Below are 15,461 nucleotides of genomic sequence, written 5' to 3'. Positions count from 1 at the left end.
GGGGGCTTATTTCTGGCCACATCAGCTCCCGTTTTAAGTTTCGCTGGCCAGACGAACTTTCCAGTCATAGAAAGCTACGCAGAGTTGCCAGTGGTAGCTGCGCATCAAGATTGTTGACTCTTTAAAAATGTGCCTCTCTAGGAAATGTAGTCCAACAGTAAAGCACAGAAAACGGTTTCTAAAGGCCGAGTCTTACGTAAAAGACAACAAAACCCAGAATTCACAGCGTCAGTCAAAGTTTGTAGCCACACCTACTTCGCAGTGGTGAATGGGACTTGTAGTCTGCAGCTGCATTGGATTATGGAAAAAAGAAAAATAACGTAATCATATTGTAGAGAATAGGTTAGAAAAAGCTTATTTGAATACCTTAAACTAGTGTTATTGTTTTATTTATCAGTGAGTTAGATAGCTGTTAGCGTCTCGGTCGTAAGAACGACATTTCCCAGGCTGCTCTGCGGGCGGAAGCTGGTCGCCGGTAAGCGCATGCGCACATTGCTTGTGCAGGAAGCCGGTGTATCATGGCGACTTACGTGGAGATTCTGAGGAGCGAGTTTCCCGAAATTGACAGTGAAGTCTTCGATTATATCACGGGTAAGAGGGACGACGAGGGAAACGTCCTCACGAAGCGCGATAATTAGGAATAGCATTAGCTGCACCTGACGAAGAAACACTGTAGACAGAAGAAAGGTGGACACCGGGTTGGGCAATGTGTATGTCAGCGTTAAAAAAAAAAAAAGAAAGAAAGAAAGATTGCTATGAATAAAACAAAAAGGGGTGACGGTGGTGTATTCGTGTGATAGACCCTGGATCAGAGCTAGTAGTTCTGTACGACAGAGGGGGCTCAGCGTGGCAGCTGATATACGCGCGATTGAACTGCATTGATTTACACTTGCTGCCCATTCGTTTTTAAATACGGATACGCGGTTTTACAGAGCCTAGTAAGACGTGATTCTGGATTTTCCAGATCAGCTCCGATATTTAATTATTTGCTGTCGTGTTTCACGAGATTGGTTAGACCGCATCTACGGTTCTGGCACTAAAATTCAATTCAATCCATGACACAAACTCTTATGAATAATATACAAGCGGGAGCAGAGCAAGCTGTGGTTTGGAGTCGAGCAGCTGAGGACCAGGGGTCACACATGGAGATTAGATAAAGGGGCATTCAGAACAGAAAATAGGAGGCACTTTTTTACACAGAGAATTGTGAGGGTCTGGAACCAACTCCCCAGTAATGTTGTTGAAGCTGACACCCTGGGATCCTTCAAGAAGCTGCTTGATGAGATTCTGGGATCAATAAGCTACTAACAACCAAACGAGCAAGATGGGCTGAATGGCCTCCTCTCGTTTGGAAACTTTCTTATGTTCTTAATTCAATTCGTTGATGAGTTAGCAGCGGCTGTCAGGGAGAAACGTTTTGTGTTGAAAAAGTTCTGTCTCAAATTTGTATTGCTGTTACAGCAAATGTTTGGGCTTCTAACCCAAAGGGGGCCGCTGTGTTCTCTGCAGTGTTTAGTGATTCAATAAAAGCAATGCAAAAACACTTTTTGGTTGAAAATTCTCAGGACTTTTATTTTCTTTGGTTCAAGTTAGGAGTATTGCATTTGTCTGTGTTTGTTTAATTTAAATTGAAAAAACAACCACATGTTCATAGAGCAGTAATGTTAGCTGTAAAGAGTATGGCAGTGTGTCAGTGTGTTCCATCAACATGCATTGTTTACTCACAGCAGTGTGCCTGTCCTGTGTGTTGAGCAGTAAATAACTCAAGCTTATTCACTCGCACAGTTGGCTTTCTTCACCTCTCTTACCCTAGCTGTAGAAGAAGGGAAATGGTAATACGACTACCATTGTATAGCAGTTTGATCCAGTCCTGGTTTTACTACAAGTTTAGTAAGACACACCTGAGCTTGTTACCTCTACCCACTGTGGCTAATGAAGCACATAGTAAATCCTGGAATGGGTGAAACTGCTATGTAATAGTCTTATTTTGGTCCTTGCTACTCTGTCTATTCAATCTTGACATTCATCACAGGAGGTCTGAGTGAGAACGGCTGGTTTGTTTTATTGTATAATGATGGTGTCAGTAGAGGTGCTTGTTCTGTTGTCCTGTCCACTGATTCTCATTTTTTTCCCAGGTGTCCTGGACTGCGGAGGGGCTGATTTCGTGGACGGGGAGGAGGTCTTCGAAGCCGTCGGCGGGGTCCTACAGGGGGTGTCTGCCGACTCCAAAAACGAGGATGACATCCGGGATATCTGCCAACAGATGTTCAACACGCTGAAGCTGTGAGTGTGCGTCCCGGAGGGTGTCCGAGCGCTGGCAGTGTGTCCGTCAGGAAAGCGCTGGCGTACCAGCTGTGTGTCCCTTAGGAAAGTGCTGGCGTAGCGGCTGTGTGTCCCTTAGGAAAGTGCTGGAGTAGCGGCTGTGTGTCCCTTAGGAAAGCGCTGGCGTAGCGGCTGTGTGTCCGTCAGGAAAGCGCTGGCGTACCAGCTGTGTGTCCCTTAGGAAAGTGCTGGCGTAGCGGCTGTGTGTCCCTTAGGAAAGTGCTGGCGTAGCGGCTGTGTGTCCCTTAGGAAAGTGCTGGCGTAGCGGCTGTGTGTCCCTTAGGAAAGTGCTGGCGTAGCGGCTGTGTGTCCCTTAGGAAAGCGCTGGCGTACCGGCTGTGTGTCCCTTAGGAAAGTGCTGGCGTAGCGGCTGTGTGTCCCTTAGGAAAGCGCTGGCGTAGAGGCTGTGTGTCCCTTAGGAAAGTGCTGGCGTAGCGGCTGTGTGTCCCTTAGGAAAGTGCTGGCGTAGCGGCTGTGTGTCCCTTAGGAAAGCGCTGGCGTACCGGCTGTGTGTCCCTTAGGAAAGTGCTGGCGTAGCGGCTGTGTGTCCCTTAGGAAAGCGCTGGCGTAGAGGCTGTGTGTCCCTTAGGAAAGTGCTGGCGTAGCGGCTGTGTGTCCCTTAGGAAAGTGCTGGCGTAGAGGCTGTGTGTCCGTCAGGAAAGCGCTGGCGTACCGGCTGTGTGTCCCTTAGGAAAGCGCTGGAGTAGCGGCTGTGTGTCCCTTAGGAAAGTGCTGGCGTACCGGCTGTGTGTCCCTTAGGAAAGTGCTGGCGTACCGGCTGTGTGTCCCTTAGGAAAGCGCTGGCGTAGCGGCTGTGTGTCCCTTAGGAAAGCGCTGGCGTAGCGTCTGTGTGTCCCTTAGGAAAGCGCTGGCATAGCAGCTGTGTGTCCCTTTAGAAAGCTCTGGCGTAGAGGCTGTGTGTCCCTTAGGAAAGCGCTGGCGTAGCGGCTGTGTGTCCTTTAGGAAAGTGCTGGCGTAGCGGCTGTGTGTCCCACTGTTCTGCTTTGCTTTGCTTGCTGTGACTACAAGCTTTATCATTCAGTCCCCGTTGGTGAATCAATACAAAGCAAGCTCAGCTGTCCCTAGTCATGAAGAATTGTGCCTGTGATCTATAGTAGATATCTATCGGCACGCTGTGTGCTGACTTTAACCTGCACGTTTCTTTCTTGTGTTGTAAATCAGTACTGAAGTATCAAGTTCAGATATTTCTGATTTTTCTATTTTTCAGTCTCTGGTGTTGCTTGCTTTTCTTGTGATGCTTGTAGTTTAGGGGAGCTCTGTTCAAAGTCACGCCACACTGCGCTGGTACTGTATGTTACTCTTCCATGATAAACTTGTCTCGCTGCTTAGCCCTAAGTATCTTCTACTGCAATGAGCTGGTGCCAGCAATCTGAGCAGGCAGCCTCCTGCTAAATCTGAAGGGATCTCACTTGGTTTTCATTCATCTATCTTACTGTTTTTCTGCACCAATTGAATGATGTGTTTTCTTTTTCCCAGCAATGACTGTAATTCAGCCAAGCAGCAGGTGTTGCTGGACGCCCCAGTTCAGCTCTCGGCTCTCAGTTCTGCGAGAGATTGTGGTAAGGAAGCCACTGCAGACGTTGCTTAGCAGCTGTTCCACTCCCATTGTGCAGAGGGCAGTGTTAGAGCCTTGTTGCAGAGCTAACTGTTTGCTGTGCAGCTCTGTAACAAAGCTAGGGACTATTTCACAGTCATTCTTTTCTGCTTTGTGCTGCCTTCTGGCCACCATGCTTTTATTATATTTATTGATTGATTTATTTCAGGGATGGCATCAAATGACATTCAGGGCATTTGGATGATCAAGAGAGGTCAGAATTCGAAGGTAGGGATGACATTTCTTCTAGCAGTCGTACCTTAAACTGAAGACTGATCAGCAGTACGATGAGCCGGGTGGGATCCTAACCCTTCTCCTGCTTTACAGGCGGTAGACGCAAAGAGACTGGAGAAAGCTGAAGCCAAACTGAAAGCAAAACACGAGAGGAGGACAGAGAAGGATTCCCAGAAAGTAACTGTCCCGCTGTGAGTACCCCTCCTCAGTGGAAAGTGTGATCTGGTCATGTAGACGCCAGCACCAGACACACCTGGGGGCAACTACAACGTCATTGGATTTGCAATTAAAAAAAATAATTAGGAAAGCGAATCTTCATTTGAAATATTACATTTCAAAATGAATATTCGATTATTCTTAATAAGAATTGATTATTTTAATAAGCAGCAAAAAAAAGTTTTTTCTTTTTTTTTTTTTGCATCGTACCATTATTGCAGTAAAGAATGGAAACGCTCTTCGGTACAGCAGGTTTTACTGTGTCGTTTCTGTTCTTTGCAATATATATATATATATATGTTTTTATTTTGGCACTCATTGTTATTGACCTGAGCCATGCCAGGGGGCAGTGGGTCTCATTATTCATGTGTGTCACGTTGGCTCCAGGGTCCTGGAAGAAGCTTCAGCCAGCCAAGCCTCCAACAAGAAGGACACTCGCATCGAGACGTCTGGGAAGAACAAGACATACGATATCCGCATCGAGAACTTTGATGTCTCCTATGGAGAACGGTGAGTTCAGTATCCTGCAGGGGGCAGCTCTCTGTGAGCTGTGTGGAAAGTTTAAGTATTTAGACAAACAGAGCTTATAAGCGTCTCATCATTTAGAGGCTTTAGCTAGAACACAGTGTTTTATTGCTGACTCCCCTTATAGAAGTTTCCCCATAGTAAAAGCTCAGCAAAGTGTAATCAAGCACAGTGAAAGCATAGGTAAGCATTGTAAAGCACAGGGAGGTATGGTAGTATTTATAAAGAAAATAAATAAAAAAAATTGTGTGATACATGCACAGAAAAATTCCAAAATTATTGTGCACATTTTACTCTGGTAGACTTTTGTAAAGGAACAGGTGTCCGTTTTTGCTTGGGGCTCACTGTGTGCTGTCTCCCCAGCTCTCTGCTGCAAGGGGCAGAGGTGACGCTGTCGTACGGCCGCCGCTTCGGTCTGGTGGGGAGGAACGGCCTGGGTAAGACCACCCTGCTGAAGATGATGGCGAGCCGCAGCCTGCGCGTGCCCACGCACATCAGCATCCTGCACGTGGAGCAGGAGGTGGCAGGAGACGAGACACCGGCCCTGCAGAGCGTGCTGGAGAGCGACAGTGTGAGGGAGGGGCTGCTGAGAGAGGAGAGGGAGCTCAACACACGCATCAGCAACGGACAGTGAGTACAGAGACAGCACAGACGGAGAGCGAGCACAGAGACAGCACAGACGGAGAGCGAGCACAGAGACAGCACAGACGGAGAGCGAGCACAGAGACACACGACGGAGAGCGAGCACAGAGACACACGACGGAGAGCGAGCACAGAGACACACGACGGAGAGCGAGCACAGAGACACACGACGGAGAGCGAGCACAGAGACACACGACGGAGAGCGAGCACAGAGACACACGACGGAGAGCGAGCACAGAGACACACACCTAGTATAGAGTGGTGCACACACAGCTATAAGTAAGTAAAGAGGTGACACACACGCACTTCTGTTGTTGAGAATAGAGTTAACCGGTGCTGCTGTTTCAGAGCGGACGGGATGGAGAGCGTGAAGCTGACAGAAGTCTACGCCAAGCTTGAAGAGATTGAAGCTGACAAAGCACCAGCAAGGTACGGCTCTGCACTTTGAGTTTCTTCTACCGCTGAATTAAAGAGCTTACAAAACTCTTAAAATGTTTATCAGTAGTAAATGTACTTTTACAATCAATTCCTTCTCATTGTAGTTTTATTTGAATATAAACTCTTTTCGGATGGGATAGTTGCACACCACTGGTGTTTTCTTCTGGCTGCTCAGAGCAGGTATTGGTGGCGACATCAACAGATTCTGCTACAGAGACAGGAGAGCCGCAGACTCCTGGGTATTTAGAATCACCAATACCTGGTTAACCAATCGCAGAGCAGTCACGAGAATCCCCAGCAAATACAACAGTGCCTCCTCCGTGTGCGTGTGAATGTGTGCTTCAGCATTGCTATTCTTACAGCATGCAGTGTGTTATTCTCCACCCGTTACCAGCAGCCTGCTCCATGTCCGAGGGTGAAGAGTGATTGAAAATGACATGTGCACCCTGGGAAGGCTGAGGGGTCAAGGATCATCGTGCCGGCTGTCTTTCTTATGCTCTCCTTTCTTTATCCCTGTCGTAGAGCGTCGGTGATCCTGGCTGGGCTGGGCTTCTCTGCTAAGATGCAGCAACAGACCACCAAGTACGTATCTGTGACGGGTAACGAGATGAACATGCGCCTGTGTTCAAATCTAATGTGGGAAAAGTCTAAAGTCAGTGGTTCAGTGTGCAGGTCTTGGAAATGTTATAATGATAATGGCTTTTGTTTTTCTTCAGGGAGTTCTCTGGAGGCTGGAGAATGAGGCTGGCATTAGCCAGAGCACTGTTTGCAAAGTAAGAGGCCCTTGTCTTGTGTGTTTGTATCTCTACTTGTCTCCAGTGACAGCCCTCTCAAGGTTAATCTGTAAGAAGCAGTCAAGCTGACCATGCCTGACACTGAAAGCGCTTGTCAGCTTCACTTAGTCTTGCCTCTGAGTTCATGATTGAATAGGTGCACAGCTCTCTTGACCTTGAAGCTGGCTGCCTTGCTTTGCCCTCCTTCTAAATTACTCTCAGATTTCCATCAGAGCTGTAGCTGTTACTCTGACTGGAGTAATTCTTTATACGGAGCCCACAACACTTCCCCCAGTCCCACTTAAAATAAACTGCAAAACCCCCAGGAAGCACCCAGTAATGGGATATCGGGCTGTCCTGGCGTGAGTGAACTAATTCACAACAATAAGAAACTAAAACAATAGCTCAGCTTTTACACGGTTTGTGCTCTGCTGTGTTTGCACAGTGTTTAGGGAGTTTCAGTGTTTTTCTAATGCAATCCCTTTGCTTTGTGTTTGTTTTCTAGGCCTGATCTTCTGTTACTTGATGGTGAGTAAATACACTGCTGCCGATTTCTCGTGGTTCGTTGTTTTTTTTTTTTTTTTTTATCTCCTCTGGGACCTTGTTTTCCTCAACATGCCTGTTCTTTATGTCCTCTTACAGAGCCGACGAACATGTTGGATGTCAAGGCCATTCTGTGGTTGGAGAACTACCTGCAGGTATGAACTGCATGATGCAAACCAGAGAATCGGAGCTTTACATGAATCGTGATGGGAGCTTCCAACAAAACCACCCATCTGCTGCAGCCTTGCTGTGTTCTCATGACTTCTCACAGCCAGTAGAGCCAGCACAATGCTACCTGTCACGCATGCAAGGTCTTGGTTTTGTGTACAGCAGAGATGTCGGTCTCACCTGAGTGCTGAATTCACCCCACCCAAACACACACACTACTTCAGGGAATCGGGGGCTAGTTTTACAAAGCAGTTCTAGCTAGCAGTCTGCAAAATACAATTCACTTCCATGAAACAAAAAAAAGAACACATTTATCCTTTAATCATGTAGACTTGCTCGGTGTATTTCTACCTAAATGCTATCGTTGAATCTAAAATGTTGTTTTTTGAAGCAGGTAAACGTTTGTTAGCTAGCAGCCTAAGTGCTAGCAAGTCACTTCCTGCTAGTGTTGTGTTTTATTTAAGTATTTTATTCATCTGCTTTTGCCCTCGATTTAAAATAGGGCCCAAGGAGTCTGTAAATTCATTGTAATGCATCCTAAAGCCCACAGGATTGAGTGGGTCCACAATGTTAAATGAATGAAATCTCTGCTCCTGTTGCTTCCCAGACGTGGCAGTCCACGATCCTGGTGGTGTCCCACGACCGGAACTTCCTGAACGCCGTGGCGACGGACATCATCCACCTGCACTCCCAGCGGCTGGACACGTACCGCGGGGACTACGAGAACTTCGTGAAGACCAAGGAGGACCGGCAGAAGAGCCAGCTGCGAGAGTACGAGGCGCAGAAGCAGTACAGGGACCACATCCAGGTGGGAGCTGGGCTGAGGCACGGCCACTTTCTGCCCTTTAGGGGAGCCCACGCCTTGTACAAACAGGGATTCGCTGTTCACATTTCAACGGCTGTGATCTCACAATAAGGGCTCTGTGAAGCTTTGAATTCAGAGCTCCCTGCAGCAAGTCTTTCATTCAGATAAATGGGCTGAATGCTTTGGACACATTGATATTATCGCAGTAACAATGGCTCTCCTCTGTAATCCAGGGACCACAATGAAATCTAGGTTATGTTTTTCAACCAGGTCCTAAATGTTCATTTTAAGTATACGCTGCTTCCCAGTGCACTTGAAACCAGCCATTCAAGACTGGATGTGCTGGAGGGCTTTGTATTGTGCTGCAATTTCCCCTGCATAGCACTCAGCCTGGCTGATACGTCTAGGTGTGTGTTGTCTGACTGACTCACTCTCTCTCTCTCTCTCTCGCTCTCTCACTCTCTCTCTCTCTCTCTCTCTCTCTCTCTCTCCAGGTGTTTATAGACAGGTTCAGGTACAATGCAAACCGGGCCGCCCAAGTGCAGAGCAAGCTGAAGCTGCTGGAGAAACTGTGAGTGCGGTCTGCCCTTGTTTTCTATTGCAGGGATCAGCTCCCCACTGTGCCTGGTTTAACCCTTTCAACAGGAGTTCTGCCTCAGTAATACATGTCATTCATTTTGTAGAGTGCTTGTCAGTGGAGCTTAACCCTGTAGTGCAATGTGTTTTTGTATGGGGGAAATGTATTTATGCAACTTGACCCTGTTACTGGTACTAAACACACATTTAAAGATCTGGGAGGGGCATGTGTTCCTGATAGTTTAGAGTGCTGTGTATAGAGGCAGGTGCACAGTGTACTGTATGCCAACCCGCATGGGGTGTAAGGGTGGGGCTGTCTAATCTAAATGATGGATGTCAGGGATGTTTCATCTTCTAAACTGTTACTTAACCCTTCCACTGCTTTTCCTCTCCTCCTCCTCCTCAGACCTGAATTGAAACCCGTGGAAAAGGAAGCGGAAGCCGTTTTACGGTACCTGCTTGCTTTATTATTTGTTGATTTAGTTTAGTAATGCCAGCTGTCTAAAGCGAGCCCACCTAATCCCTGTGTGTGTTCAGTTACATTTACGTTCTTGTTTCTTTACAATACACTGATCAAGGCAAGGCACTGGCCAAAATGTCTTTGTTTGATAAGTCAGCTATATATATATAATATAATATATATGTGTGTGTGCAGTAGCAGTGTTCTCGGGCTGGCCCTCCTGTACTGCGGGGTGTATTACTCCATGCTGCTGTGACTGCAGTCTGTGTGTGTGTGTGTGTGTGTGTGCGTGTGTGTAGCAGTGTTCTCGGGCTGGCCCTCCTGTACTGCGGGGTGTATTACTCCATGCTGCTGTGACTGCAGTCTGTGTGTGTGTGTGTGTGTGTGTGCGTGTGTGTAGCAGTGTTCTCGGGCTGGCCCTCCTGTACTGCGGGGTGTATTACTCCATGCTGCTGTGACTGCAGTCTGTGTGTGTGTGTGTGTGTGTGTGTGTGTGTGTGTAGCAGTGTTCTCGGGCTGGCCCTCCTGTACTGCGGGGCGTATTACTCCATGCTGTTGTAACTGCAGTGTGTCTGTGTGTGTTTTTCTCTCCAGGTTTCCTGATAACTTTGAGAAGCTCTCCCCTCCAGTGCTGCAGCTGGACGAGGTGGAGTTTTATTACTCCCCGGATCGGCACATATTCAAGAATCTGTGTGTCTCTGCTGACCTGGAGTCCAGAATCTGCATCGTAAGTATTCCCTGTCCCTGTCACATGGCCTCGCAAAAACCCAATGGTGTTTTCATCATTAGCCTATTGCCTGCCCACCTCAACCAGGACTGTCCTCTTCAGTACTCTGCAGTGCAGATAGAGACGATAGCCGCCTTTATTTCAACTGCACATGCTTTATATTGTATTGGGGGTGTCTTTCTATCTTGCACTTATTAATAATAATAATAATAATAATAATAATAATAATAATAATAAATTATTTCTTAGCAGATGCCCTTATCCAGGGCGACTTACAATTGTTACAAGATATCACATTGTTTTTACACACTGTCTCTGAGTGTTGCTCCTCTCTCTCTCTCTCTCTCTCTCTCTCTCTCTGTGTGTGCAGGTGGGTGAGAATGGTGCTGGGAAATCCACGATGTTAAAACTGCTCATGGGGGAGCTGAGTCCGGTCAGTGGAGTACGACAGGGACACAGGTGAGGGTTCTATAGGGCTGGACAGTTGGATGTTCTGAGGAACTTGCAGCGGCACATCACTTCTACAAACTGCTAAACTATTCTAATAACCTTCTTCTCCTCCAGGAATCTGAAGATTGGTTATTTCAGCCAGCATCACGTTGATCAGCTGGACCTGAACGTGAACTCCGTGGAGCTGCTGTTAAACAAGTTCCCAGGTAGGGAGGGGATTGCTGGGTTGAGTGCACACAGCCCTGGACAGCAGGGAGGGAGGGGAGTGCACACAGCCTTGGACAGCAGGGAGGGAGGGAGGGGAGTGCACACAGCCCTGGACTGCAGGGAGGGAGGGGAGTGCACACAGCCCTGGACAGCAGGGAGGGAGGGGAGTGCACACAGCCCTGGACTGCAGGGAGGGAGGGAGGGAGGAGGGAGAAGCTCCTAGGTGCCAGCTACCAATAAGCACCTGTAGTATCAGCCCTAGATAGCATGAACCATGCATTTGTTTAATTTTCCTATATATCATGAGGAGTATGCAATAACACCATCACTTACAGGGTGCTGTACTGGAGTAGTGATTGTGTGCTTGCTGTGTACAGACAGTTTCACAGTTCAGTCCCCCAAACAATGCATGTTCACCAAGTAATAACACAAAGAATACTACAATAATCCTGGAGTATAAAACATGCACCTCATATAAGATGTGCATGCAGATTAAGAATGAGTAACTGTCTGTTTCCAGGCCGGACCGAGGAGGAGTACAGGCACCAGCTGGGAGGGTACGGGATCACAGGGGAGCTCGCGGTGCGCCCCGTTGCCAGCCTGTCTGGGGGGCAGAAGAGCAGAGTCGCCTTCGCACAGATGACCATGCCATGGTAACCCACACTGCTGCCTCCTCATCGCCTTATTGATCCTCGTACAGCCCCGGCTCACTACAGTAGTGCACAGGTTTCATATGAAACACAGTACGAGGGTAGGAACTGGAACCAGGGTTGGGGTCAGTTCCTGTTTTTCAATTTCAACTCCTTTTCAAAATCAATCAAAATTGCAATTGGCAGTGTTCTGTTAAAACGAGCTTCTCACAGTGGTAAGGAATCACTTTAATTGAAGTCGCTGTTCGTCACTTAAGGTAGAACCGTCCATGAAGAGGATTCAAATCACATGGGTTTATTAGAAGGAAATGGGGCTGGATGCTTTATGATCCAAAGGAAACAACCTAAACATATTTGTATGTGAATGTCAATGCAATACATGTACCAGTAGAATGTGGCGAGGTCACTTGTTCTTCATGCATGAGAGACTAAGCAAATGTGAGCTATTCTTTTAAGAATTGCCTTCCTGAGCTGCTCTCTGTATACAAGGATAGTTGAAGTATGCTAGGGTGTGCTTTGCTCTGAGCTGGGCAGGGGCAGCTCTGCGTCTGCACAGTAGCCTCACCCGTTCACGGTTTATTTCAGCCTGGTTGAAGCATGCTAGGGTGTGCTTTGCTCTGCATCTGCACAGTAGCTTCCCCTGCTCGTGGTTTATTTCAGCCTGGTTGAAGCATGCTAGGGTGTGCTTTGCTCTGAGCTGGGCAGCTCTGCATCTGCACAGTAGCCTCACCTGTTCACAGTTTATTTCAGCCTGGTTGAAGCATGCTAGGGTGTGCTTTGCTCTGCATCTGCACAGTAGCCTCCCCTGCTTGTGGTTTATTTCAGCCTGGTTGAAGCATGCTAGGGTGTGCTTTGCTCTGAACTGGGCAGCTCTGTGTCTGCACAGTAGCTTCCCCTGCTCGTGGTTTATTTCAGCCTGGTTGAAGCATGCTAGGGTGTGCTTTGCTCTGAACTGGGCAGCTCTGTGTCTGCACAGTAGCTTCCCCTGCTCGTGGTTTATTTCAGCCTGGTTGAAGCAAGCTAGGGTGTGCTTTGCTCTGAGCTGGGCAGCTCTGTGTCTGCACAGTAGCTTCCCCTGCTCGTGGTTTATTTCAGCCTGGTTGAAGCAAGCTAGGGTGTGCTTTGCTCTAAGCTGGGCAGCTCTGTGTCTGCACAGTAGCCTCACCTGCTCGTGGTTTATTTCAGCCTGGTTGAAACATGCTAGGGTGTGCTTTGCTCTGAGCTGGGCAGCTCTGCGTCTGCACAGTAGCCTCACCTGCTCGTGGTTTATTTCAGCCCCAACTTCTACATTCTGGATGAGCCGACGAATCACCTGGACATGGAGACGATCGAGGCCCTGGCGAAGGCACTGAATAAGTTTAAGGTACAAAATCCAATTGTTTCCTGCAGTAATTTATTCTCTGGTTGTAACCTATTAAAAATAATCTATTAGTAGTCGTATTAGCATTAGTAATGTTATTACTGTAAAAATGTCCTATCCTCTTTGGGGAATGTCTTACATGTGGACATGGCGCATAAATGGACTTGTGTATAATGTTGAAATGCAGTTTAGAATTATTCGTTTATTTAGCCTATATTTGTAATGTTTTGTGTATGGGGACTGTAGGGGATATAGTAATATTATATTGATGGAAAGAGATTTCCTGCTTGGGAAAGGATGGTTTGTTTTCTCTGTCTCTCATTAAGCAGTCCAGATCTCTCCCTACAAGCTGTGAGCTAGCAGAGTGCTCTGACTGCTCATGTTTTCACTGTCTCTCGTTAAGCAGTCCAGATCTCTCCCTACAAGCTGTGAGCTAGCAGAGTGCTCTGACTGCTCATGTTTTCACTGTCTCTCGTTAAGCAGTCCAGATCTCTCCCTACAAGCTGTGAGCTAGCAGAGTGCTCTGACTGCTCATGTTTTCACTGTCTCTCGTTAAGCAGTCCAGATCTCTCCCTACAAGCTGTGAGCTAGCAGAGTGCTCTGACTGCTCATGTTTTCACTGTCTCTCGTTAAGCAGTCCAGATCTCTCCCTACAAGCTGTGAGCTAGCAGAGTGCTCTGACTGCTCATGTTTTCTCCTCGTCTCCGCTAGGGGGGGGTCGTGCTGGTTTCCCATGACGAACGGCTCATCCGCATGGTGTGCAAGGAATTGTGGGTCTGCGAGAACGGGACGGTCTGGAGAATCGACGGCGGCTTCGACGAGTACCGAGAGATTCTACAGGAGCAGTTCCGCAAGGAGGGATATTTATAAAAAGCAAACCCGTGAAACCCAGGAGGAGGAGGCTGACTGCACCCCACCCCTACTGCAGAACATGTTCCTGTTGTAATATTGTACCCTTGCCATTCGTGTTCTCCAGGGATGGGCGCCAGCAGGTGTCTCCTGCTCAGTGTAAGATTCTGAATACAGCAGTGCAGTTCATTCATACCTGCGTGATTTATTTGGTAGAGGCCTGCCGACAAACTCCCTAGTTTTTTTTTTTTTGGGTCCCTGACATTTAATAAAATACATGCTAGCTTCCCTCAAGTCAGTGTTGCAGAGCTGCCCAGATCCAGAGATGTGAATTCAGGAGCACTTCCATCTCTGCAGTCATGTTACTCCACCTCCTCTCTTTCTGTACCGTATGATAATGTCTTGACCCAGATCACAGTAACCTTGTCGTGCCGAGCACCACTGCTTTCCGCTCTGATGCTCCCACGTCTGTTCAGTCACAAGTCCTCTCTCCTTCCATGGTTGTGGGTAGCACCTGGCTTCAGAGCTGTTCTGACTCGTAGACTGCTCTGCCCCTCCTGCTTCTGAATCGCTGTGTTTCCATTAAAGCTGGGGGGTCACACTCAAGTCTGTGTAGTTTTGATCTACCAGGCTTTGCCAGTGTATCATGCATATGCACGGTTGGATATGGTAACATATTTCAAATAATGGTTCATTATGAAGAGGATGTATAAACCTAGACATATATAAAACTCTGTGCGTCACCAAAATGATTTATTTCACTTGTTTCTGGTTTAATGTTTGATACTGTATTGCTAAGTTATAAATACCAGTTTCAAAGACACCTGCAAATAAATAATTAACAAAACAGAACGTGCTTGCTTCCCTTCAAACTGTGTTCATGTCAAGCGCATACTGTTGTATTGTTTAAAGAATTGTCATTTTTTTGTGTGTTTTAATTTATCGTGTTTTGGAATACAAACAAAACCACAACGCAGCTGGGGTGAAAGACGCATGTAAATCAGGGCCTGAAGGAGCTTCCCCCGTTAAATTTATGTGCAAACACTCCTGTGATACAAAAGCAACGGTGCCTTAACACAACCAAAACCACAATACCAATTACGCCCTCCTCTCAGCTGAAATGAAACCTCAAGACGTTGTGTTTAATAATGGAACCAGAGTCAGACCGACAGTATATAGAGGGCTTGAACTTGGGGTTTTATTTGCCTAATCTCTACCTCCCATTAAATGTTAATTAGTACTTGTTAAGCCGCCTCCTATCCTAATAGAGAAAACGACTAATTAAAGGCTGGGTTTAAGATTATGTTTTTCTTTGCTGCAAACCAAGGCGATTTTAAATGATGTACATGCTATCGGTGTACATTCTGTACTGGGTATTTTGTGCTGAAAAGAATCTGTCAGGACAATGACACAATCAATCACAACAGTAAACTAGGGCGACTGCAAGAATGAAATGCAATCAGCGATGAGCAATTGACGTAATTTGTCACTTCTGTTTGAAAATGAAGCGAAACATAATCAGGCGCAGTCACGTTATGAAGGCAAAATTAATGACATTTTTGTAATTAACAGATTTTTCTGAGTTTAATAAGGAAACAGAATCGGCTCACAATAAGTTTAAAGGTTTGCCATGTGATCAAAACTGAAACCCGAAAACGTCAAACCCTAAAATATGCTAGTGATACAATCCACGTGGTTTAAGCAAAGTGGCCGACTGTGTTTCTCAGCGTGCCCTGCAACAGCACGTTCCGGCTCCTGTCTGCGCATCAGAGACCCACAGCGCTGCAATTAGACCTTTTGAATTGTTTTTAGCGCTTACACAAGTTACTTATAAAATGTACAGCTGACTTCAAATCTGCTACTGTTTAAGAGCTGAAAACAATTACAAATGTCTAATTACG

At 46.9% G+C, this 15,461-nt stretch overlaps 1 protein-coding gene across 2 annotated transcripts; it reads left to right on the top strand.

Moving 5' to 3' along the window:
* The first annotated feature begins 436 nt into the window (after positions 1-436).
* Positions 437-14,412, top strand: LOC117416659 (ATP-binding cassette sub-family F member 3-like). 2 transcript variants are annotated; one of them, XM_034027968.3, is made up of 21 exons: positions 437-591; positions 2,136-2,283; positions 3,820-3,902; positions 4,107-4,165; positions 4,265-4,362; positions 4,775-4,897; positions 5,276-5,542; positions 5,903-5,983; positions 6,515-6,574; positions 6,709-6,765; positions 7,271-7,293; positions 7,408-7,463; positions 8,084-8,284; positions 8,776-8,852; positions 9,264-9,308; positions 9,912-10,044; positions 10,415-10,503; positions 10,609-10,700; positions 11,222-11,354; positions 12,627-12,714; positions 13,423-14,412. In XM_034027968.3, the coding sequence occupies exons 1-21, from the start codon at positions 519-521 to the stop codon at positions 13,579-13,581; spliced, it is 2,145 nt and encodes a 714-aa protein (XP_033883859.1). In that variant the 5' UTR covers positions 437-518; the 3' UTR covers positions 13,582-14,412. The 2 variants fall into 2 exon arrangements, with proteins under 2 accessions (XP_033883859.1, XP_058890246.1); XM_059034263.1 differs by lacking the exon at positions 437-591 and adding an exon at positions 686-710.
* Positions 14,413-15,461: the final 1,049 nt, after the last annotated feature.

Source organism: Acipenser ruthenus, chromosome 12 (assembly GCF_902713425.1).
Source record: "Acipenser ruthenus chromosome 12, fAciRut3.2 maternal haplotype, whole genome shotgun sequence".
Lineage (NCBI taxonomy): Eukaryota > Metazoa > Chordata > Actinopteri > Acipenseriformes > Acipenseridae > Acipenser > Acipenser ruthenus.
Note: the sequence above shows the minus strand (reverse complement) of the source record. Positions and strands in the feature narration are given on the sequence as shown.

Bases quoted from the DNA above. Each gene is read 5' to 3' on its own strand.
- LOC117416659 (XM_034027968.3), top strand. From the start codon at position 519: ATGGCGACTTACGTGGAGATTCTGAGGAGCGAGTTTCCCGAAATTGAC. The intron at 3,903-4,106 runs GTAAGGAAGCCA...GATTTATTTCAG, and splicing joins CAGTTCTGCGAGAGATTGTG to GGATGGCATCAAATGACATT. The intron at 10,504-10,608 runs GTGAGGGTTCTA...CTTCTCCTCCAG, and splicing joins GGAGTACGACAGGGACACAG to GAATCTGAAGATTGGTTATT.